Genomic DNA, 19,610 nt, shown 5'->3' on the forward strand with positions numbered 1-19,610 from the left:
GAAAAAGCTTCGTAGCTGATTTTGCCCCTTCCCCACTTTCTGTTCTCTCCTGAGAATCATCATCCTGAAGGGAGACTAGCAGAAATCTTCAGAAAGACCTGGTTGGCTGTGCACACAGTATCTCCAACAGGACCATAAAGCAGTAAGCATTAATTGGATATGTTTGCCACCACTCAGAGGCATGAAATGCTTAGGCCACACTATTCTAGAAGAAGATATGAAGCACAGTGAAAAAACATCACAGGACCTGGCTAGTCCACATCCTGGCACCCTGCTTACTGTGGACATAGCCAATCAGGTCTGCTAACCCGCGAATCTCCACAGTGCACTCTACTGCCTGGTATAGCAGCATCTGTTAAATTACACAAACCGGTAAAGCAGTAAAACTTATTACTGTTTTCAAGGAAAAAAATTATCCTTCTTTCCCTTCAAGTTACACTTCATATTTTGTTCTTAGAAATTCCTTTAGCTGGTGGATGGCTCCATTCAGGTTCTGCAATTTCAGTCCACGTCACTGTGTGATTAAAACTCACATCATCTGCTTTGCAAAGGGAACATTAAAAAAAGACTGATTTCAAGTATCTAAATAACCCTTCTTTCCCACCCACCTCTGGTTTGTTCCTACCTTAATATCCTGAATAAGTTGCTGGGTTGGTGTATCAATTGGTGCTTTTGTGTCAGTCACATTCTGGATGGCACTTGACCAACGGGTAGCCTCATTAAGCAATTTTGTATAGAGACGGTAACAGTGTTTGCGTCCGTATACAGTTACATTCCAGTAGCCTAGCACAACAGTAAAAATTATTTATCATAAAAGGTATATCTATAAAAATACCACAACTTCTAGCTAAAAACAAGTGCAGTCTCATCAAACCTTGACTGCTGAATTCCAGGACTGCTGGCAGTTTTTTAGGAACTAAGAAGTTGTACTAGTAATTAACTATCCTAAAACAGACTACAGTTGTAAAGGAGAGAGTGAATGTAGAAGGGTAATGTCAGAATATAGCCACCAACATAAAGCACTTCATTTTAGCCAGTGATCATAGTAAAAGCGATCAGAAGACACCACCATGGAATACTGTTAGCTCTGTGTAGCTTGCAGGCCCTATTTTTCCAGTCCTGTTGGTAAAAGGACAATATGAGACAATCTTGTGTTATATGCAAGTCTTACAGCATCTGTAGCACATACACAAACAGATATAAAGGACATGCTACCTGTTCTATAAAAAAGTCATTAATTTTGCACAAATGAAGCAGCAACTATGACAGGAAGAGCATTTCAGTTCATCTTATCTCTACATCATTGCATAGGCTTTTCTATGAAACAGTTTCAACTAAAGAAAATCTGTTTAATCTTTCATTATCAAAAACCTCTTTGAAGTATCAGTGATGCCAATGAGGTTACACAGGACGGTCAGCCATCACTGCTCTTTTGCAAATAGACACATCGGAATTGAAAACCAGTTTTGAAAATGCACTGGAGAGCTGACTCAGATGTAGTATGTAGGTTAGTACAAACTGGACTCTTACTCTAGATCTTCTTATACTTGCTCCACCAATGTTAGTCTTCAGAGCACCTCTGCACAAAGCTATGTATGAAAAGAATGCTACCCATATGCCTTTCCCACACCTTTGATGTGTAAGCATAAGTATTCAAGCTACCTTACCACAAGTGTCAGTCTAAGATAACCTGAATGTCAGTGAGAACAAGTTTTACTACTGTATACATTATTACTGCTATCTTTTGCCTAGTATGTCCCTGTATAATGCCTCAGTGACTTAGGATTTGTTCAAGTTTGTTCAAACTGCCACCTTAGTACTCCATTTAAAATATCTTTATACACTGTTACATAAATAGGTAGGACAGAAGGCAGCTGGAAGCATAGTCGAACAAACACAATTACCTGTCTCTTTGAAGATTTTTTCATCAGGTGGGACTACAGAGCAGAGGCTGTTTAAGACCAGCGTACCCAGTTTCAGAGCATTCTTCTCGGAACTCTTGTAGTAGTCCAAAGAATTGTGCGTCAAAACAAACCAACGCTTCTTCAGTTTTAATGAAGACATCTTTGGATTGTTTTTTACTTCCTTGTGTAGCCATCCTGTTAAAGACAATTTGAATCACACTTTCTTTATTTTACAGAGTTGGACAAAATGAAGTTGCTAAAAGTTGGTTGTTTACTTTTTACAACAAAAATATGCTGTGAATTGTTCAGCCCACATATTAAACAACTTTGAGTAAAATTCTCAAAAAATGAAATGTTTAAAATACTACATAAAATCTATATGATAAATTTTCAACATCATTGTTTACCCAGAAAAATTCTTTTGTCCATTTACAAAAATGCTTTTGTGATCATTACAGTGGCTTCTTACATAGCACAGTACGACCATAATTTCAGATGTATCTACTTATGAGTAAACTGCATGGTACAAGGCAAGGATCTGCCATGCTATACTAGCATGTTTCACAGATTGTAATTTGGGAACAACCTCTTTCAAGGTAAATGGACCGTATTTACTTTGATATTTTTCTGTTCAGTTCTTACCTCTCACAATGAATTCTTGTCCCTCCACTCTGGTGTCCCCCTTTGACCTTTGCAGTAGGGTTATCCAGTGATGCATCTCTTCAGGAGTGTCAGCATTACAGTGAAGAACACGATTAGCAGTGATGATCACAAATGAATTGGGTCTGTGAAAACAAATGAAGATTGAAAAAGTCTCTAGAATATGAATATGTACTGTTTACCTCACTTGCTTTAAGCAGAAAGAGTCTCCACTGTTTGCATTTTCTATTCAGACAAATCCTGTCTAGCTCTAAACCATTTACTTCAACACCACTAATGTAAAAAATATTGGGCATTTGAAAAGACATCAAAACGCTAGGGCTCCAAATGGTGGGAAAGTTTACATTAAACTGCAGTTTGTCCTATCTCAAAATAAAATCATGGTGAGAAAAACTTCCAATCTTTAATCAGCTTTGGATATGAATCAGAACTGTATTTCAGGGTCAGATCTATTTAAAGTGTCTACCTCAGTAGTTACATTAGCTAAAACCAACTACAATTTACAGAGGTCCATAATGAAGCAGTGTATGAACACAGATTCTTTTATTTGGATGCAGTACAACTCAATTCACAGACACTACAGTCTATTTTTAATGAGAGTCTGGCTTTCACCCAGTCCTACACCAGGATTCACTGAAGCATGAAGAACTAGCCCAAGTGAACTGTGTTGATAGCTCTCTGGATTAGAGGGGTGGGTTTTTCAGTCTACAAACCACTTGCTTTAACCCTTTACCATCAGCATTTTCATCCTGCAACACACAAACTTATTAAGAACTGTATCAGATATAGCAAATGGGAACAGTGCAGTCCAGGCTGCTCTGTGGAAAAGAAGCTCATAGGGCCTTCATTGTACAGCTGTAATAGGAAAGTAGTTGGGTAGAATTTGGAACCAATCAAAAAAAGATTTTTATGGAGATGGAGATGTTGACCCAAATATGTTACCAGTCTCCAAAAACAGTATGTGCCATTTAAAAGCCAGATTGAGAATGGGCTAAAAAAGAACAAGAAATAAAATGATTAGGAGGTAAAATTAGAATACATTCAGGGAGAGGGGGACTAGAGCAATCCAAGCGACAGATCAGAAGCATGCAAGTAAGTTCTAATGATGTGAATATGGAGAAATAAAAAGCAGCAGCATCCTTTGGATACCTTTTATAGAGGGGGAGGAAAAGATTTATTTACTGTTGTGCTCATCATTGCCACAGAAGGGTAAGGAGTAATCAGAGTTTTGGTCACATTCACAATGGAGAAAGTGTTTAATTATTCAGGAAGAGTAGTGGAGATGGAAACAGGTGGAGATGTGAACCAAAGAATTCTGTTGACTATATTTTAAAATCAGGGTGAAGAAAAGGGACCTGTAGACTGAACTAAGTGAAGCATGCTCTAAAAAGCTGGATAATATGGCATCCAAAAGAGATGTTATAGATAAGTTGTAGCAAGAGAATTGAGAAAGAACACAGCTAAGGTAAAAACTAAGGTTGAACAAGCTAACGAACAAGAGGTGATAATCAAAAGTATCCAACCTTCTGGGCTCCCCTTCCTCTTCCCCAGTTTAACAAAATGATGGAAGACCATTCTTGGGATTTTTTATGAATACAGAATCAAAGGGTCTCAACTCAACCTCTGTCTTTTGAACTTGCAATTGTGGGTCTGTATGTGTCAAGGCAAAAATATTCTATTGCCTATATTAGACAAATTATCTTCATTTTGTAATTGCTTACAGTTGAAAATCCTTCCATCTCTGATTTACATTCTTAGACTCGGAGAATTAATTAGCTAATTTACAAGAAAAAAAAAACTGTGTGAAAAATGCTTCCAGGAGAAAAGTCTTTCTAACTTAGTATTTTGAAGGCTTTGCACATTTTATGTTGTACTGTTTAGAAGGCCTGGGCTTATAATCGTAATTACTTGCAGTATCCGGATCTTGGTAAACCAAGGGAAACCAATTACTTTAAACCAGTTGTTTCACACATTTGCAATGAGGAGACTGGAATGAACTGTTGTAATACAAATAACTCCTGATAGCCAGCATCCTTATAACTAGAGTCATAGCCTGGACCCAGGTTACTTTTTATCTCTTAGTTCAAGAACTAAGAATATCATGACCCCGTTTTTGATGCTGCATTGTCTTGTTGTGTGCATACACACTCTGTTCTTATTCTAGGAAATAATTTTCATCCAAGTCACTATCCTAGTAGAATACACCCTTCCTGCACAAGATGAATAGCAAAATGTTAGAAGAATTTTTATGCCTACCATGTTGCTAAAGGAATAGAACATAGGCTTCTCTTTTGAGAAGCATTACTTGTATAAATGAAAGACATCCTTATCTTCTACCTTTGGATCACTTTAGTAGCAAAATTGCTGAACAGTGCATATATGGAGCAATGTCAGGAAAATTAGTGAAGCTCCCACAGAAAAAATACAGAGTTCCCGCTTCTCCTGTTTTAATACACGGTGTTTGGTACTATCAAAAGGGAGGCAATAACAAACCATTTTCATGCATGGTTGGTCAGTAGAATATGGAGACCAAAGTATAAAGCATCTGATTTTGGCTAGAGAGAGGAGAACAAGAAAGGAAGTTACCAGACATGGTTCTGACTTACCTATCTGGATTATCAGCAGCACAGACAGAATCAATTAGTCCTACATCGAGTGTACCCTATAAACAAATATCAAACCAGAAAAGGAGGAAGACATTTACTATTATATTACTCACTGTACACTACTCAGAGATTGGTGAAAGCAGCAGCAGCTTTGATCACGCAAAATGAGCTGCAGATTTGGGCATCACTTTCTCCTAACCATTACAGTTGCACAAAGGAGAAGTAAAAGACTCAGATAAACAGATCCGATAAGAGATTATATTTAGTTAAGTTGGAGGCAGCTGAAAAATTGCTCGTTTTTCTATGCTTCCAAACCTCCTTGAAGTTTTGACCTGAAAGTGCCATCCCATTGTAAATAGCATCCTCTCAGAACAAAGTTACAAAGTCATTAAGCAGAAATTTTTATTTCCCTTTGCTTGATAGTAGATTTTACATTTATCAGATTATTCCTAGTGTATGTTGTATAACATGATAAATGCAAGACTGGAAAAATCTCAACTTTTTGCTCTTGGGTTTTTAATATACTCATTAACTGTATCTTCACAAACTCAAGTGTACACTGTGGTTTGACAGAGAACTGGACCAGAAAAAAATGAACCCAACACACACTCTTTTTGTCAAGGTGAATGAAAGAGGGAATAAGAACTCTGTCCCTCCTCTTCTGTATGTACAAAGCGTGGGACTTGGAGCCTATAGTCAGTGTCACAGCTACCATTGCACTTAAGAAAATCTAGGTTTGACCGTCAGAAGATATTCAAGTCCAATGGTAACCACAGTGTCCATTGTTTTCTAAAAATATGTGCTCTGAGAAGTTCTTCTTCAGATACAGACTTACCACAGCGTTCTGTGGATTTGCCTGCTCATCATGCATCTCTCGGATCTCTTGCTCAGTGGACGCATGGACTTGACTCAGTACACTAAACCACTGGCTGTGGAGAGAAAGGCAGCAGTGTAAGTAAAATGTTTCTTGTGCACAAGCCGTTTGACACCTTTGTTCTGCAGAGATCTAGCAGGTTCTTCAGGTTTTCGAAATTGCTTAAGATCCCTGTTGTCAACATGCATAAAAGCAGCAAGTCTTCATGTCAGTTCAAGTAATGCTGGCTACTAACAAGCCTCCTCAGATCTCCCCTCCAAGTTCATGTCATAACCTTCTATCTGAAGAAAAAAATCTTGTATAAAAAGTGGCATCTTTGAAAAAACTGGCAGTAATCACTGAAACACCTGAATGATTAGGAAGTATCTGTAACACATTCTATACATTTCATCCAAAAAACCCCAACATTACTAGCTACACACAAAGCCTTTAATGAGACTCTCAATCCTGAAACAATAAATTCTGCTTCACTGATGATGTGACTGGCAATAGTTTCCTACCATGATATTTCTGCAAAGACTGCCAAAGTCCATCAGGTCTTCTGTACAAGCCCATCTGAGAGGGGAGAAAGAATAAAACCCCTAAGCAACTATCTCTACAATTTTTGTTCGCAATGAAACACTGGAACATCCAGCTGCTGGAAGGACCGGAGTCCATTTGTGCCACTCCAGTGGCCTTGCATTTTTACCGAGAGACTGGCAGACAGGTTTCTAGTATTCCAGCACCTAGTGCTGAGTAGTAATTGCAGATTTAAATTCCAACCACACCTTCTGCTGTGGGAAATCTCTACCCTCCTGGCACTTGTATAGGATAAGGTTCAGCTGCTCTGAGCAATCCCACTGAAATTTGAGGGCAGAGCTTGGCCTGTTTGGCAGGTTCCTGAATGCCATTCTTTGAGATATGAATTTGCCATTCTAATGAAAGCTACCTGGGGCCAAGTTTTCAAAAGGCTGAAAAGCCAAGCCTTTAAAATTGTCTCCTCACTTCTCTGCAGAGGGTTCCTGCCACCACCAGTGAGAAAAATGTAAAATTACTCGCTTTAAATATAAAGCTATCTTTTCTGCAAGTGCTTATAGTCACAGAATTCATGCCTATGAAACTAAATTGCTGCCTCCTGAACTCCTGCATTCAGAAGGCAGCTGCTTGCCGTAACTCTGTATATGTCTGGAAACCGGATTGTCAAAATAGCTAGAGAAAACCTGTGTAGTCAGTCAAGCAGTACCACTGCTGCCATATCATCCTAAATCCTTCCTAACAGCTTATGTTTGCATTAGAAATACCACTATGTGTGAAGAAAAACAGACTCAGAGTGTCTGACAGTAGAAAAGACCATGAGAATATACTTAGTTTTGATTTTTTTCTCTCAGAAAAGCTCTTTGGTTAAGACTCAAGAGATTCCCATAGACAGGTTGTGCATGACACTTTCTTTGCTGAAAGGACTACTGACATAAGACAAGGTCACTGAAAAGCCTTCGGAATGAGGGAGGGATATCGAGATAGAGGAAACAGTGAGCTGAAGAACCTAAACCTCAACTACCAAAAGATTCCCACAGATTAAATTCAGCTTTCCTTTTGGGATCATGAACTGCAAATCTATTTAAAAATCAATCTTTTATTAAAACAAACAAACAAAAAAACCAAAACAAGACTTCATATCACTGTATGCACAGTTATTAATAATTTATTACTGGCTTGTAAAAACCAGTACAGAGTTTTCCTAATTTCATGTAATCTTCGTGTAAACAATGAAAAAAAAATTCAGTGTGGTTCTCTGTAGAAGACAAAGACAGATTTTAGACTCCCTTTGTTTTCTTCCCTCTCAGGGCTGCCCTTGTTTTTTTTTAGTTGAGTCCTAAAACCCAGGAATATGGAAAAAGACAGCCTTGCAATTGAAAGAAGTAAACCCACAAGAATGGCTGCCCATTAAAACATCATTTCTTTCTTTAAATAGACTTCCATGAAAAACATCTTTAGATGAGTACTTCAGTAATTGTAAAAGGAAATAATTCTAGATGGCCTCAGTAGCAGATCTAGAACAAACCAACACAGTCCAATAATTTTGTACTTCATTTTTAACAATGCCAAACAGTTACAAGGCCTTGACTTAAGCCCATCTGCAAATCCTTACACATGACCCAGACACGTTAAAGTTTTTCAGGATGACTGAAAAAAGAAATACACCAGTAAAAAGCAATTTAATCTGAACTGTGTATATTTTGTGTACTGTACTCAATGACATTGATGTACTCCTCCTCCACGTTTAGGAAAAAAAGGAGATATATACATGACAACAGACGTAAAAGTCTTTACATTGGTAAATTGTTATTGGTCCCTGTGGAACCTTTATCAGGGCTTGTACAGAATTTTAACATAAGAGACAAAACTTTAACTGAATCTTCACTTTTAATCACATCACACAAGAATCTTAAAGCTAGAAAGTTCATACTTATTTCAAGTGTAATTTTAAGGATGCTTAAAAATGAGTAATGATTCTGCATTGTAAGCACTGCTAAATTTATACCCAGCATCCTGTGATACAGGGAAGTATTATACCTGTTTAAAAAAATAAAAATATGAAGCAACTTTCAAGGCTCCAGAGCAAAACTAGCTCAGGTAATTTTGACACAGGCATCCTATATCTGGCCTTGAGGCAGCAAGGCAGAGGGTAATAAGATTTGATTACTGAGTTCACTTTGTTTAAGTACTTGATTTTATTAATGAGAGGCAATACGTTATTATCTCACAGAAACTGTAGTGTGGAGGGGTTGTTTTATTTTGCTTTTTTTTAAAGACATACTACAACCTATCGGACAAGTTAAGCTTGCTCCTTACCTACACCAGCTTTGTAATTTCCCCCTAAAGTTTGATGTGGATCCTTTAGAAACAAAAGCAAGGCCTTTTTAAGTCAGCAAAAAGGGCAACGCTGTTGCATGCTCTTCTCATTCATAAACACACTTTCACTCTAAAATCCAGTGACCACATTACAGCTTTTGTCTGAAAAGATTTTAGGCTCTGCTTAGGCAAACAGATCCCAAGCCTAAAGAATAGTACTTTATTTCAGAGATGACAGGGTCTTAAATATGGAATTAATCTTTTATGCAGCTAAACAAAGGCATGGTAACGCACAAGAAAAGCAACAAAGGCAAATTATTGCCTCTCTTCAGACACACTGTATTTCAGATAGTTACTAGTAATAAATGGGGAGAGTGCACACAGCCAAGTTCTAGGCAAATCTTCATTGACAGTTTGACTCTTCCCACAGGTTTCTTTTCTCAGCAGGCCTTTCAAAACAGTGTTAAATGCAAAGCATTTTTCTCAACCTGAGTATTTTGTGATAATGGGCAAATAAAATGATGAGCATGACTCAGAATGGCATGCAGGCAAAAAAAAAAAAAAAAAAAAAAAAAAAAGCCTGATTATTTTCATACCTTGCATCCTCAGGAGACTCAGCAATCAAATGATAGGTCCTATCACCCATTAGTAGATCAATACCATTTTCTTTGCCTGTATTATCAACAATCTCTCTGAAAGCAAGACAAACACAAAGACTTAGTATTAGTGATCTTCAGTGTATTTTGAAAATGCCATTTCCCTGAGAGGCTCACAAATCACTGATACTTAAAAATGACAGCAATCAGCATTAAGCACGTTCATTTGCAGGATGCAGTGTGATCAGTTCACCAAAGTGTGGTTGCAGTGTTTTCTGCCTATACATTACAAATACGGAAACTGTTATGAATGTCACTATTCAAAGTTGACTATTCTGTTAGTGTTTTAACAAGAACTAAAGAAAAAGCATTATCAAAACTTGAAAGAGACAAAGATAAGCAGAGCTGAGAAATGGATTCATTTATGAACTTATTGCATACCTAAGTGATTTTAGGAGTGGTGAAAGGAAAGCTCTTAAAGAACATAAAACCAAAAACAACAAAGCCCTTATTAGTGACTCTGTGCAGTTCCTAATCAATAGAGACAATTCAAAAATATTATTTTCAGAAGAAGCTAAGCACTCATCTTCTGAAAAATTACACCTTTCTGGTTTGCAGTTTGCACATCTAAATACTGATATATTAAAAATCATGAACTACAAAGCACAAGATTTTTAAGGCGTAACCTAAGTATTACATTAGATTTGGAAGTTTCTAGTGGAAGTTAAGATTTTGCTTAAGCTTAAAAAGTCAACTTGTTTTTCTTTCTGCTGCTTTACCGTATTTTTTGAGGCTTATTATTTCCTCCTTAATTAGCTATACTACCTTCTCAGTTATACTGTCGTCATAAATCTCTCTCCTATATACAGTGTGTGAGCTCTGTTTATCAGCCTCATGAGGAAAATTTCTTCATCTGCTGTTAAAAAGGTATCATTCCACATCTTTTTATTTAATTTGGCTTCGTTCTTCCCAATGACAGCATCTGCAGCATACATCCCAGTTGTGAATTTTAAGTGAAGCTGCCCAAGATTTACTTTATTTGAATAGGGCCCCTAATATATAGTGGTGAAGTATGTAAGACATATGTTAGGAATGTGCTCAGTGAATACTAAAGTTACCTAGAAAAACCATTGCTTATTTCTTGTAACATACAACTCTTTAAATACAAGTAGCTTTTATTTTAGTAATTTGATGCACAAATACTCATTGATAGAACCTACAGTTCAAGTTAAGTTCAAGAACCTTTGCGTGACAATTTTAAAGATAAGTTCAACAACAAAAAAAAATCCTCAGCCTACAGTCAATGAAACTATATGGTGGCAACAAAAAAGAAGGTTTAAATAAATTAGAAAAAGGACTAAATAAATGCTATGTCAAATGAGGCAGTCAAATTCAGCTGCAACAAGAAATTCACGGTAGGAACTTGAGTCTCTATTCAGAAATTTACTTCACAGCCAGCTGCCTATTGCTTTTACAAGAGCAAGTCAGGATGCCCACTAAAACTATTTACTGCTTGAATTTATTTTCTGCTTGAATCAGGTTCAACCAAAGACTTCCAAATAAAAAAAACAATTAAGTTTTTAATTTAGGTTAAATACTCTCTTAAATTAACAAAATAAAATGGATAGTTGCAGTTTACAAGGAGCAGAGTGAAATTGAGTGTTACAGACATTCCTACTTTTCTCTACCAGAACCATGAAGGATAGCTTAGGTACACTTTTATGCAGAAATGAGACTACCACAGTAGCAGGCTCTCATTCTTGTTAGATAATTCACAAATTCGTAAGATGTATTGACTGTTTAAAAGGAAAAGTACTATCTCTTAAAAAACTTCTTTCTTTGATGCATGCCCCAAGAAACTTATAAGGTATAAGGAACTTTGCTAGCAAGACATAAATTGTTAAATTACATTTACTAATTCTAAATTTTTGAAATGAATATATGCATTTTAAAGATCTTTCTGTCAAACTGCCACAACTACTTCAAAGATGTAACGAAATCATAAATGAATACAGAAGATACAAGCTCTGACCCACGCTAGCTTAAATATGGCCTACATGGCCAACTAACTCCACCCTCTCCATTCTAGGTTTGCCTATAGCTACAGACTTGGCAACATGCCCCAAATTGCTTTGGGGATCATTACAGCCTAAGTAGGGCCTTTAGTCTGGGAGAAAGCATAGATGGGTTCATTATAGCTGCAATTTTCCCAAGTATTCCGCACTGGCTTAATGTTGGGCACTCCATGGACTTAAGAGAGAGCCAAGTAAAGACAATGCTTACTTTCAGGATCTTTGTTGCACATATGCACGTGCTTGCACACATACAATTTGAAGTCAGGGCACTCAACATGTCACCAGATTAAGCCCCAAGAAGCATTTAGGAGGAACTATGACACATATAAACACATCTAAACCTACCTGGCTGTTCGGACATCAATGGCACCCTTTAGCTTTTCTTCACTGTCATTTTCAAAGTACATCAACCTGGACTGTCTGAGAACAAACCATCGTTTCTTCCAGTTCCTTCTGGAAAGCGTAGATGATCCACCTCCCTTTTTGTGCAGCCAACCCTGCTTAAGTGCTTCCTGCTTAGAACGAAACCACAGGAAGGTCTCATCTTTCAGAACACACCAGCGTCGCTTCCATGTATTTATTAAGCCACCTGGCAAAAGAGACAGAGGCTGGTTTATAAGCAGTTAAGACAGACAATTATATTATAAAACAGAAACAGTTACCAAACCAAGCTGGAAGATGCTGATCAACAATGCTGCAATTAATCTGAGTCTCTGCTGTAAGCTATGAAACCAAAGATCTCATTTTCACATATTTTCTATTCTCATATTCACATATACTCTAAAGACCACCATAATCTTAATCTAAAGACTCTTAAATTGTAAGATAGTCTTACTGCAAACAAGAATCAGATCTTCAACGCTATTTTCAATATACCTCAATCATAATCTAAGAAGAGTTAATAAGTGTTCAACCCTTTGCTCCATCTAATGTTCTGAAATACTTATGGTTAGTAAGAGGTAAACGCAAAGCCAAAAAATCTAAAAACCTATATTTAGAGTAAAAAATATACTAGTGTGAACTGAGTCATACCAAAGTGCCTGTACTGTTTAACTTCATGTGAGGCTTGCAATGGTAGATAACACAGCTTGTACTGTAGTTACATCAGTGATAAAATCCTTAACCAAACCATTTTACTCTAGTCATTCTGCCAAAACTTATTGCTAACCTTATCAGAGAGTAAAAGCCATACTAGTGAAGACAGCAGATGTTATTTTTCACACAAACATACCTATGCACCCATTCATCACTGTTCCAATTCCATGAAAATCAAAGTAAGTTATGCTGCAATGATGGGTAGCATACAAGAACTCATCTAGATTATACATTACTACTACTGATCAAAGGTAAAACTGAGAATCGTAACCAGACAACACCTGTGTATATTCTTTCAGAGACTTCCGTGCCCCTTTGCTATATGAGTGCTCTTCCAGTCTTTCAGATCCCAGCTGAAAGCCCATCAAGGTCAGTAAAACTGGCCCGTAATACAGAATGCTGTCTATGTTACAGGTTTTTAGAGACAGGAAGCAACTTTCCTCAAAATTTGGTACAGTTTGACTTTGGGAGATATTCTGCTGTATTTGTACTGGATACTCCATTGTTTATCAGCCTGCAAAGCCCTAATATGAAACAGAGACAGACCAAAAATGTTACTGTTTCTTTGCAGAGGAGAAAAACACTGCCAATGCAGGTCACTGCAAGTAACTTAATTTTAGAGTAGCTCTCTCCAGACTTTTCTATTGCCCTTTCAAAATCAGAAAATACCTTAACTCTACAGGAATTGGAGTGCAAGGTGTACTAAACATTTCTGGCTATTTTGTATCTTTAGCCAATTCTGATTCACCCAGTACCTTTCATGTACAGAAAACTGTGGAAGTAGGGCAGGCTGACACAACTATAGACTGAATCCCTCCGGTAGGAAAGTTCATCATCTGTATCAAACCTGCAGTCAAAATCTTCTTCACTGTCTTCAAACTACAGAAGAAAGGAACAAAGGTGAAATGATCTTTCAGGAAAGAATTTAGAGAAAATAATTTTAGAAGTATTTAGGCAAAACACTTTATGATACATTCTAAAGAACACAATTCCTAGCTGTGTTTTGTTCACCTTACTAAGGGTAGTATGCTTTAGTAAGTGGAATGAGTCATTAGTTTAAATTAAAAATTGAGAGTGCTCAGTATTTTGCAGCCTGTCCTCTTTGATTATATACTAGCCCTAATTTCATATAACAAATCTGTGAGACAGCTTTGTAGCTGCTCAGGGAAGTTACCCACCCCAAAGAATCAGAGGTTAGCTAAGTTTCTGTTCTATTTCTCTCTCTCTCTCTCTCTCTCTCTCTCTCTCTCTCTCACACCCACACACACCCACACACACACCCATGAAACACGAAGGAGTCCTCAATAAAGACAATTTATTGCTCAGAGGCAAGAACCATCAGCTCATCCCAAGGACCATGACAGCTAAATCAAGATAGTTCTTTCACTGGATTTCATTACCTCAACTGTAATAGGGATTTTAGTGTTACCATTTTCCTTAGAAATAAGTCAGTGTTGCTGAAATACCCTTTTTCATTCACCCAATCATGTAGTCTCATAGAGTATTCTGAAGATGGTAGAGGAAATCATATTCTTGCAAAAATATTTGTAAGAATAAAGCCCACAGTATGTTCAGTAAACATCACTGAAGAAGAGCTCTTCAAGATGAATATGTGTCTCAAGAATGCCATTTCAAGAATACCATGACATTTGCCATCATGTGAAATTTATTCACAAAGTAGTATCAATATACATCTGGCATTTCAGGGATTTCTGCAAGCAGCTTGTTCCATACTGTTCCAACTTACATGTATAACCAAATACACTTTTTTCTGAAATCATTTTCCCTCATGTCCCTCTCTGCAAATACACAAACAAAAGAATTTTGCTTATGAATTGCATCCAAGGCCACACACAGAGGTCCTTGCAAAATTAATGTGCAATTCAGCATTAACGCAGATGGAACAATATACTGACATAAGCAGAGTCTGGTAAAACTAAGACACAATCAACATTTGAGCTGGTTCTAACTCTAATGCACTCACCCCAGCAGCATCTAGATGGCAACACATAACTATGTTCCAGTGCAGCATAAGCATGTCTAACCTTATACAGCACAGTCATTTATAGAAACAGCTACAGTGACTAGAGCTAACCCTCATCATTTTCAAGGAAAAAAAAAATCAGAAAACTTCTATCAATTATTAGATAACAAAGATACTTACAGAAGACTGAGCTCCTTCAGAACTAAATCTGTATGCTCCAGAGCTATTGTATGTCCCCACTGAGCATCGGTAGTCAGGGGACCACTGGCTACTGTGTGAATTAGAGAATGTCACACTGCTACCAGAAGTAATAGCACCATCTTCATAATCGTCTTGGTCGTAATCATAGTCTCCATCAGGAGAAATGAGTTCCACAGAATTTGGGGGTCTGCATGATACGTTTTCTGGCATGCAGTATGTGGATTCACCACTTGAAGAGTTGTGGAGACTGACTGAATCATGGGTAGGAGGTATAAGCATGGTGTCACTAGCAGCAGGAATTGTTGGCACCACAGTATCATTCATGTAGGGATCTTCTTCTGAGGAATCATCACTTGTTCTGATGCCACTCGTCCTTTGATCAGAATGGCCGTGCTCACTTGGATTGGGCGAATCCTTAAATGCATCATCATCAGCTTCAAAGCCTTCATCTACCTCCTCCTCAGGATATGGCTGGCTGAAGTTAAAATTGGGCTTTTCACTGCATGCATTCCCAGTCCGTTCAGTGAGCTCTGCAGGATACCCGCTGCCCACAGACAGCGACCTCTCAATGTTTCGGACACATTCATCAATTTCATCAAAGTTCAGAGATTCAAGAAACTCCTGGGCTGCTCGACACGCTTCATCCTCAAGCCGCCTGAGTTCGTCATCTCGGAGCTGCTGCAGTCTCTGTAATGAAGCCTCTGTCAAGGACAGCTCCTGCTGCTCCTTCATGCGCTGCAGGTCTTCAATTTCTTTTTCCAGACGCAAGATTTCTTCCACCTGTCTGTTTTCTTTCTGCTTTTCCACCTCTTGCTTCAGCTCTGCCTCCTTCTGGGCTTTCTGAATGGCAGCCAGTTCCTGCTGCTTCCTCTCTTCTTCAGCCTACATTCAAAAAGAAAAATGAAAAAAAAGCAAACCCAAGATTCCTTATTTTGTTGTTACTAAAGCACTATACTCCAGTCATGCTGTTCATCTAAAAGGACCCTTGTCCCTACATAGAAAAGAAAAGGAAAAGAAAAAAGAAAAAGAAATGAAAGTACGATTACTTTTACTCATAGACACTGGAAAACTCAAGTATGTGCAGAAAGTTCAGTCTTTGCCAGAAATTAAATGAAGCATGAGGTGAAAGAAATTTCCATGCAAACAAATATATCAAGTTTCCTTTGGTTTTATCTGCCAACTGCTGTAACAAGTTTAGTTTAAATGCCACAGATGCCTTTTTTTTTTTTTTTTTTTTTTTTTTTTTTTTATGGCTGGGCTGAGATACTGAAATAAATAGGACGGCAGAAAGCATTAAGTATCATTTACCTGCTGGGCAAGACGCTCTGCTTCTTGCCTTAGTCTTTCCCTAAAAGGAAGAAAAAAAAGTTAGCAAATCAAGCTCAACATAAGCTCATCACATACCTGTGCTGGGGCAACAGCTGCATTTACAGAGATCATTTGCCACTTAAAAAGGAAAGCCAAAAATAAGGTCACCAAGGATATGTTTATGGATATGAAACTACCATGATAGCTACATGCATCTTTCAGCAATAGAAGTAAAGATTTCCCAAATCACTTATTTCCCCTGAAGCAAAGGCTATTCAGAATGAAACCTAATATGGCATAGATAGGAAAGAGTGATGTAAGAGTGCATACTGTACCTTTCTTCCTCCTCTTTTCTCCTTTCTTCCTCTTCCTGCCACTTCTCCTCTAGTCGTTCTCTGTAAACACGTCGAGCAAGCTGGCCTCGACGCTGTTTTTGAAGGATTATGGCTGCTTTCTTCAGGCAAAGGAACCTTTTCCTATCAGAGTATGCTCTGTAATTCTTCTGAATCACAACCACGTAGTAAAGAACCTTTCTATACCGCTTTCTGAAAAAAAGAAAGCAAGTTTCTAAGGAAAGAAGGATCTAATGGAATGGTCCTGAGAGGTCCTGCCATGGTGACCTGCAATAATGAGCCCATAGTGGTAAAACAATTTATTATTTCTAGCTCTGTGACACTTTCCCCATTCTGGCTCACATTCTCTTCCTTAGGAGAAGTAAGAGCTCCTCTCTCATTTCTGTGAGAGAGCTATCTCCATCTTCATTAAGGAAATGTCAATACCAGTCTTACATGTTCTTACGCCCTGACAAGAAGGTTCTACAAAGTACAGCTTGTGTGTGTACCTGGAGAAAGAAGATACAAATATATCTATCCTACATCTCTGAGAAGAAAAATCAAAAAGAGCAGGATAGCTTTGTCATTAAAAAGGGAACTATAGTTTTTCTGTAACATACTGGTCAGAATATTTAGACAAGACTAATATGTACATGAAAAGACATTATCTTATTGTGCAAACAAGTTTCCTTAGTTGTCCTCTACCAATTTATAGAAAAACTAGAGAAATAAACAGATGGGATGAGCAACTCCACCTAATACATAATGCATGAAGCCAGGTAAACAAATAAAACCCGTTACCCAATATCATGGTTCTTTAGAAAGCAAACTGATTAGTTTTATTTACCTTTTCTGTCATTATCATGGCATGGCAAAGGTAAATTTGAATCTCAGGTGGTAACTTGGGGTAGCCCCATTAGGTGTCATGGAGCTAAATTTCTGACCACAATCAGATACCATGATACAATTATATGGATACTGGCTGACCTCCTACCTTTTACACTGTCCTATTCATTACATTAAAATAATTCGAACTCCATGTTGTTTTATTTATGGTACTGGCAAAGACAACAGCTGGTATGCTCAAAAGCCACTTACAAGATTTGGATATCTGTTCTCTATGAGAAAGTAAGAATTGTGCCAAAAGGATTTAGCTACCTACCACCTCATCCATTTATTCTAAAGCTTAACTATTAAATATTCTCAGCTAGTTACTTACCGGGCTGCATAACCTAAGATGTGTGCTCGGATAATCATTGCTGCCTTGGTGACTTCCACCTCCCGCTGTTTCTCCAACTTGTGTTCTAAGGATTCCCGGAGAAAAACCTATGGAAGAAAACATTTGGCTTAATAAATAACTTGTGGTAGTATCATATGTAAAGGACAGCCAAGGTACTGTCAATGTCATTCTGAGCAGAGCCTGAGCTTCAAATTCAGAGTTAAATGTATAATTTCCTTAACAGAAAAGAAAAAAATAAAATGTTTTCCTCTTAAGAGAAAATCCCTGCACGTGTTCCTCTGACTTTGGATTTCAGTGGGAAAATCCTGATTATGGCAAGAGAAATTTTAATTAGGAGCAGGGGTTTTCTAAAAGCAACATAATTACTGGATTCATTAACCAGGCTTTCCCACCAAAGAGCAACACAGGCCAAAAAAATGGTAGGACTTAAGGTGAACATTCTCATTTGAGGGGCAGAAATAACACCCCTGGGAATTCAGAGGCTTCTCAGTAAGAGCAAGTTTCCACAACCTTTTATAAGCCTCATTCCTTCGAATGCTATTAGCATAAACCTGCAGAAATAAACAGAAATGAGAGTGGTTTCATACTCAGATTGACTGAACTGTCTTTTCCTGTCATTATACATCGAGACAGCTGCTGGGGCCACATACGGCCTCACAGCTGTGCAGCCTCCTGCAGAAAAGCTGCTCCCCAAGACCTCCTCTCATCTGTGCTTTGTCAGCAGTTCAGGAAATGTCAGCCACTCTCTAACAGAATAGCTGCAGTTCCTCCAACAGATGCAACACTTTTCTTCCAGCTAAAACTGACAGGAGTTAGAAGTTTATAGAGGCACAGGTGCCTCGGTTAAGTGGGATGGCAGACTATTTATGCACGCAGACCTGGGAAGGACAGATGAATTCTCCTACAACATACCACTGACCAACTCTCCAAGCCAGTCTCTTTGGCAAGGCTGAGAAACCTGGAGTGTTCACCTGGACTAATAGTGCTAAGCATAAGTAACCGCAAGCATAAGGCTTTAAGGGATGAAAGTCTATTTGTCTCTACAGCATGGACTCCTAGAGGCAAGTTTATCATAAAGCATTAAAATAAATTTAGCTAAACCAGCTAATTTTGCCATAAATGAATTAAACTGCATTTCCAGCTAAACAGAGGAGTTGAGGTTGCAGTTACCGTCTTCCACTGGCACTGCTCAATATATCTCAGTTTCAGTTCTTTATTGCACCCTCAGAAAGTGGTTGAGTTATCTGCTTTTTCTTGTCAATACTTTTTCTCATTCTCAACATGTACTTTTCAAAGGATGAATCCTCTGGCACCAGCTATAGGTGACAACAGCCTGAGATTCTGCTGCATAAGACATGAGTAGTTGGAAAGATCTAGTTCAATGATACTTTGATTGTCTAGGATCAGAGGCAGGCTACACACCACAGTGTGGGGATGAGGAAATCATATGGACAGTGTAGGCTCTGCTAAAAGAAGAGTGCTGCCGTTGCTATTACAATAGATCCCAGGTGCTACTGCAGGAATGCCTCCTTTAGTTTTTTTTTTTCTTGCTGTGAAAACAGAGAAAAATGCAGCCTTTTGGGAGTGCTGAGGTGGAAAAATGGTGTAGTTTTCCCCTCTGTGTTTAGGGAAAAAAGCCCATCATCAGCTAGACCAGCAGCTCTCCCGATAAGAGGCATGATTCTGAGTTGAGAGTAGCTAAAAAGGGATTAGATTTTGCAACATGTAACACTAACAAATACTTATATAGAAAAGTCCCATTGACTAGGAACTCGTGTCCAAGTTGCACTATGCAGCCCTTCTTATATATAGTCTTTACTCATGTATATAAAATAGGCTGTGATGGAAAAAGCCTTCTTTTTCACTCAGTAGGCAATCTTCCTTTGCTCTACACACACAGGCT

The 19,610-nt window shown here is 38.1% G+C and overlaps 1 protein-coding gene across 1 annotated transcript in view; it reads right to left on the reverse strand.

Annotated features, from left to right (window-relative positions):
• Positions 1–19,610, reverse strand: part of MYO10 (myosin X) — a 171,051-nt gene that overhangs the window by 11,259 nt on the left and 140,182 nt on the right. The window contains exons 22-33 of the mRNA XM_026121851.2: positions 17,687–17,793; positions 16,471–16,680; positions 16,136–16,175; positions 14,807–15,709; positions 13,398–13,521; positions 11,893–12,136; positions 9,473–9,568; positions 6,006–6,099; positions 5,171–5,226; positions 2,547–2,689; positions 1,905–2,099; positions 626–783 (exon numbers count right to left, since the gene is read on the reverse strand). Coding sequence (XP_025977636.2) covers positions 626–783; positions 1,905–2,099; positions 2,547–2,689; positions 5,171–5,226; positions 6,006–6,099; positions 9,473–9,568; positions 11,893–12,136; positions 13,398–13,521; positions 14,807–15,709; positions 16,136–16,175; positions 16,471–16,680; positions 17,687–17,793 — 2,370 coding nt within the window. The remainder of the gene's footprint in view (positions 1–625; positions 784–1,904; positions 2,100–2,546; positions 2,690–5,170; positions 5,227–6,005; positions 6,100–9,472; positions 9,569–11,892; positions 12,137–13,397; positions 13,522–14,806; positions 15,710–16,135; positions 16,176–16,470; positions 16,681–17,686; positions 17,794–19,610) is intronic.

This window comes from Dromaius novaehollandiae, chromosome 2 (assembly GCF_036370855.1).
Source record: "Dromaius novaehollandiae isolate bDroNov1 chromosome 2, bDroNov1.hap1, whole genome shotgun sequence".
Lineage (NCBI taxonomy): Eukaryota > Metazoa > Chordata > Aves > Casuariiformes > Dromaiidae > Dromaius > Dromaius novaehollandiae.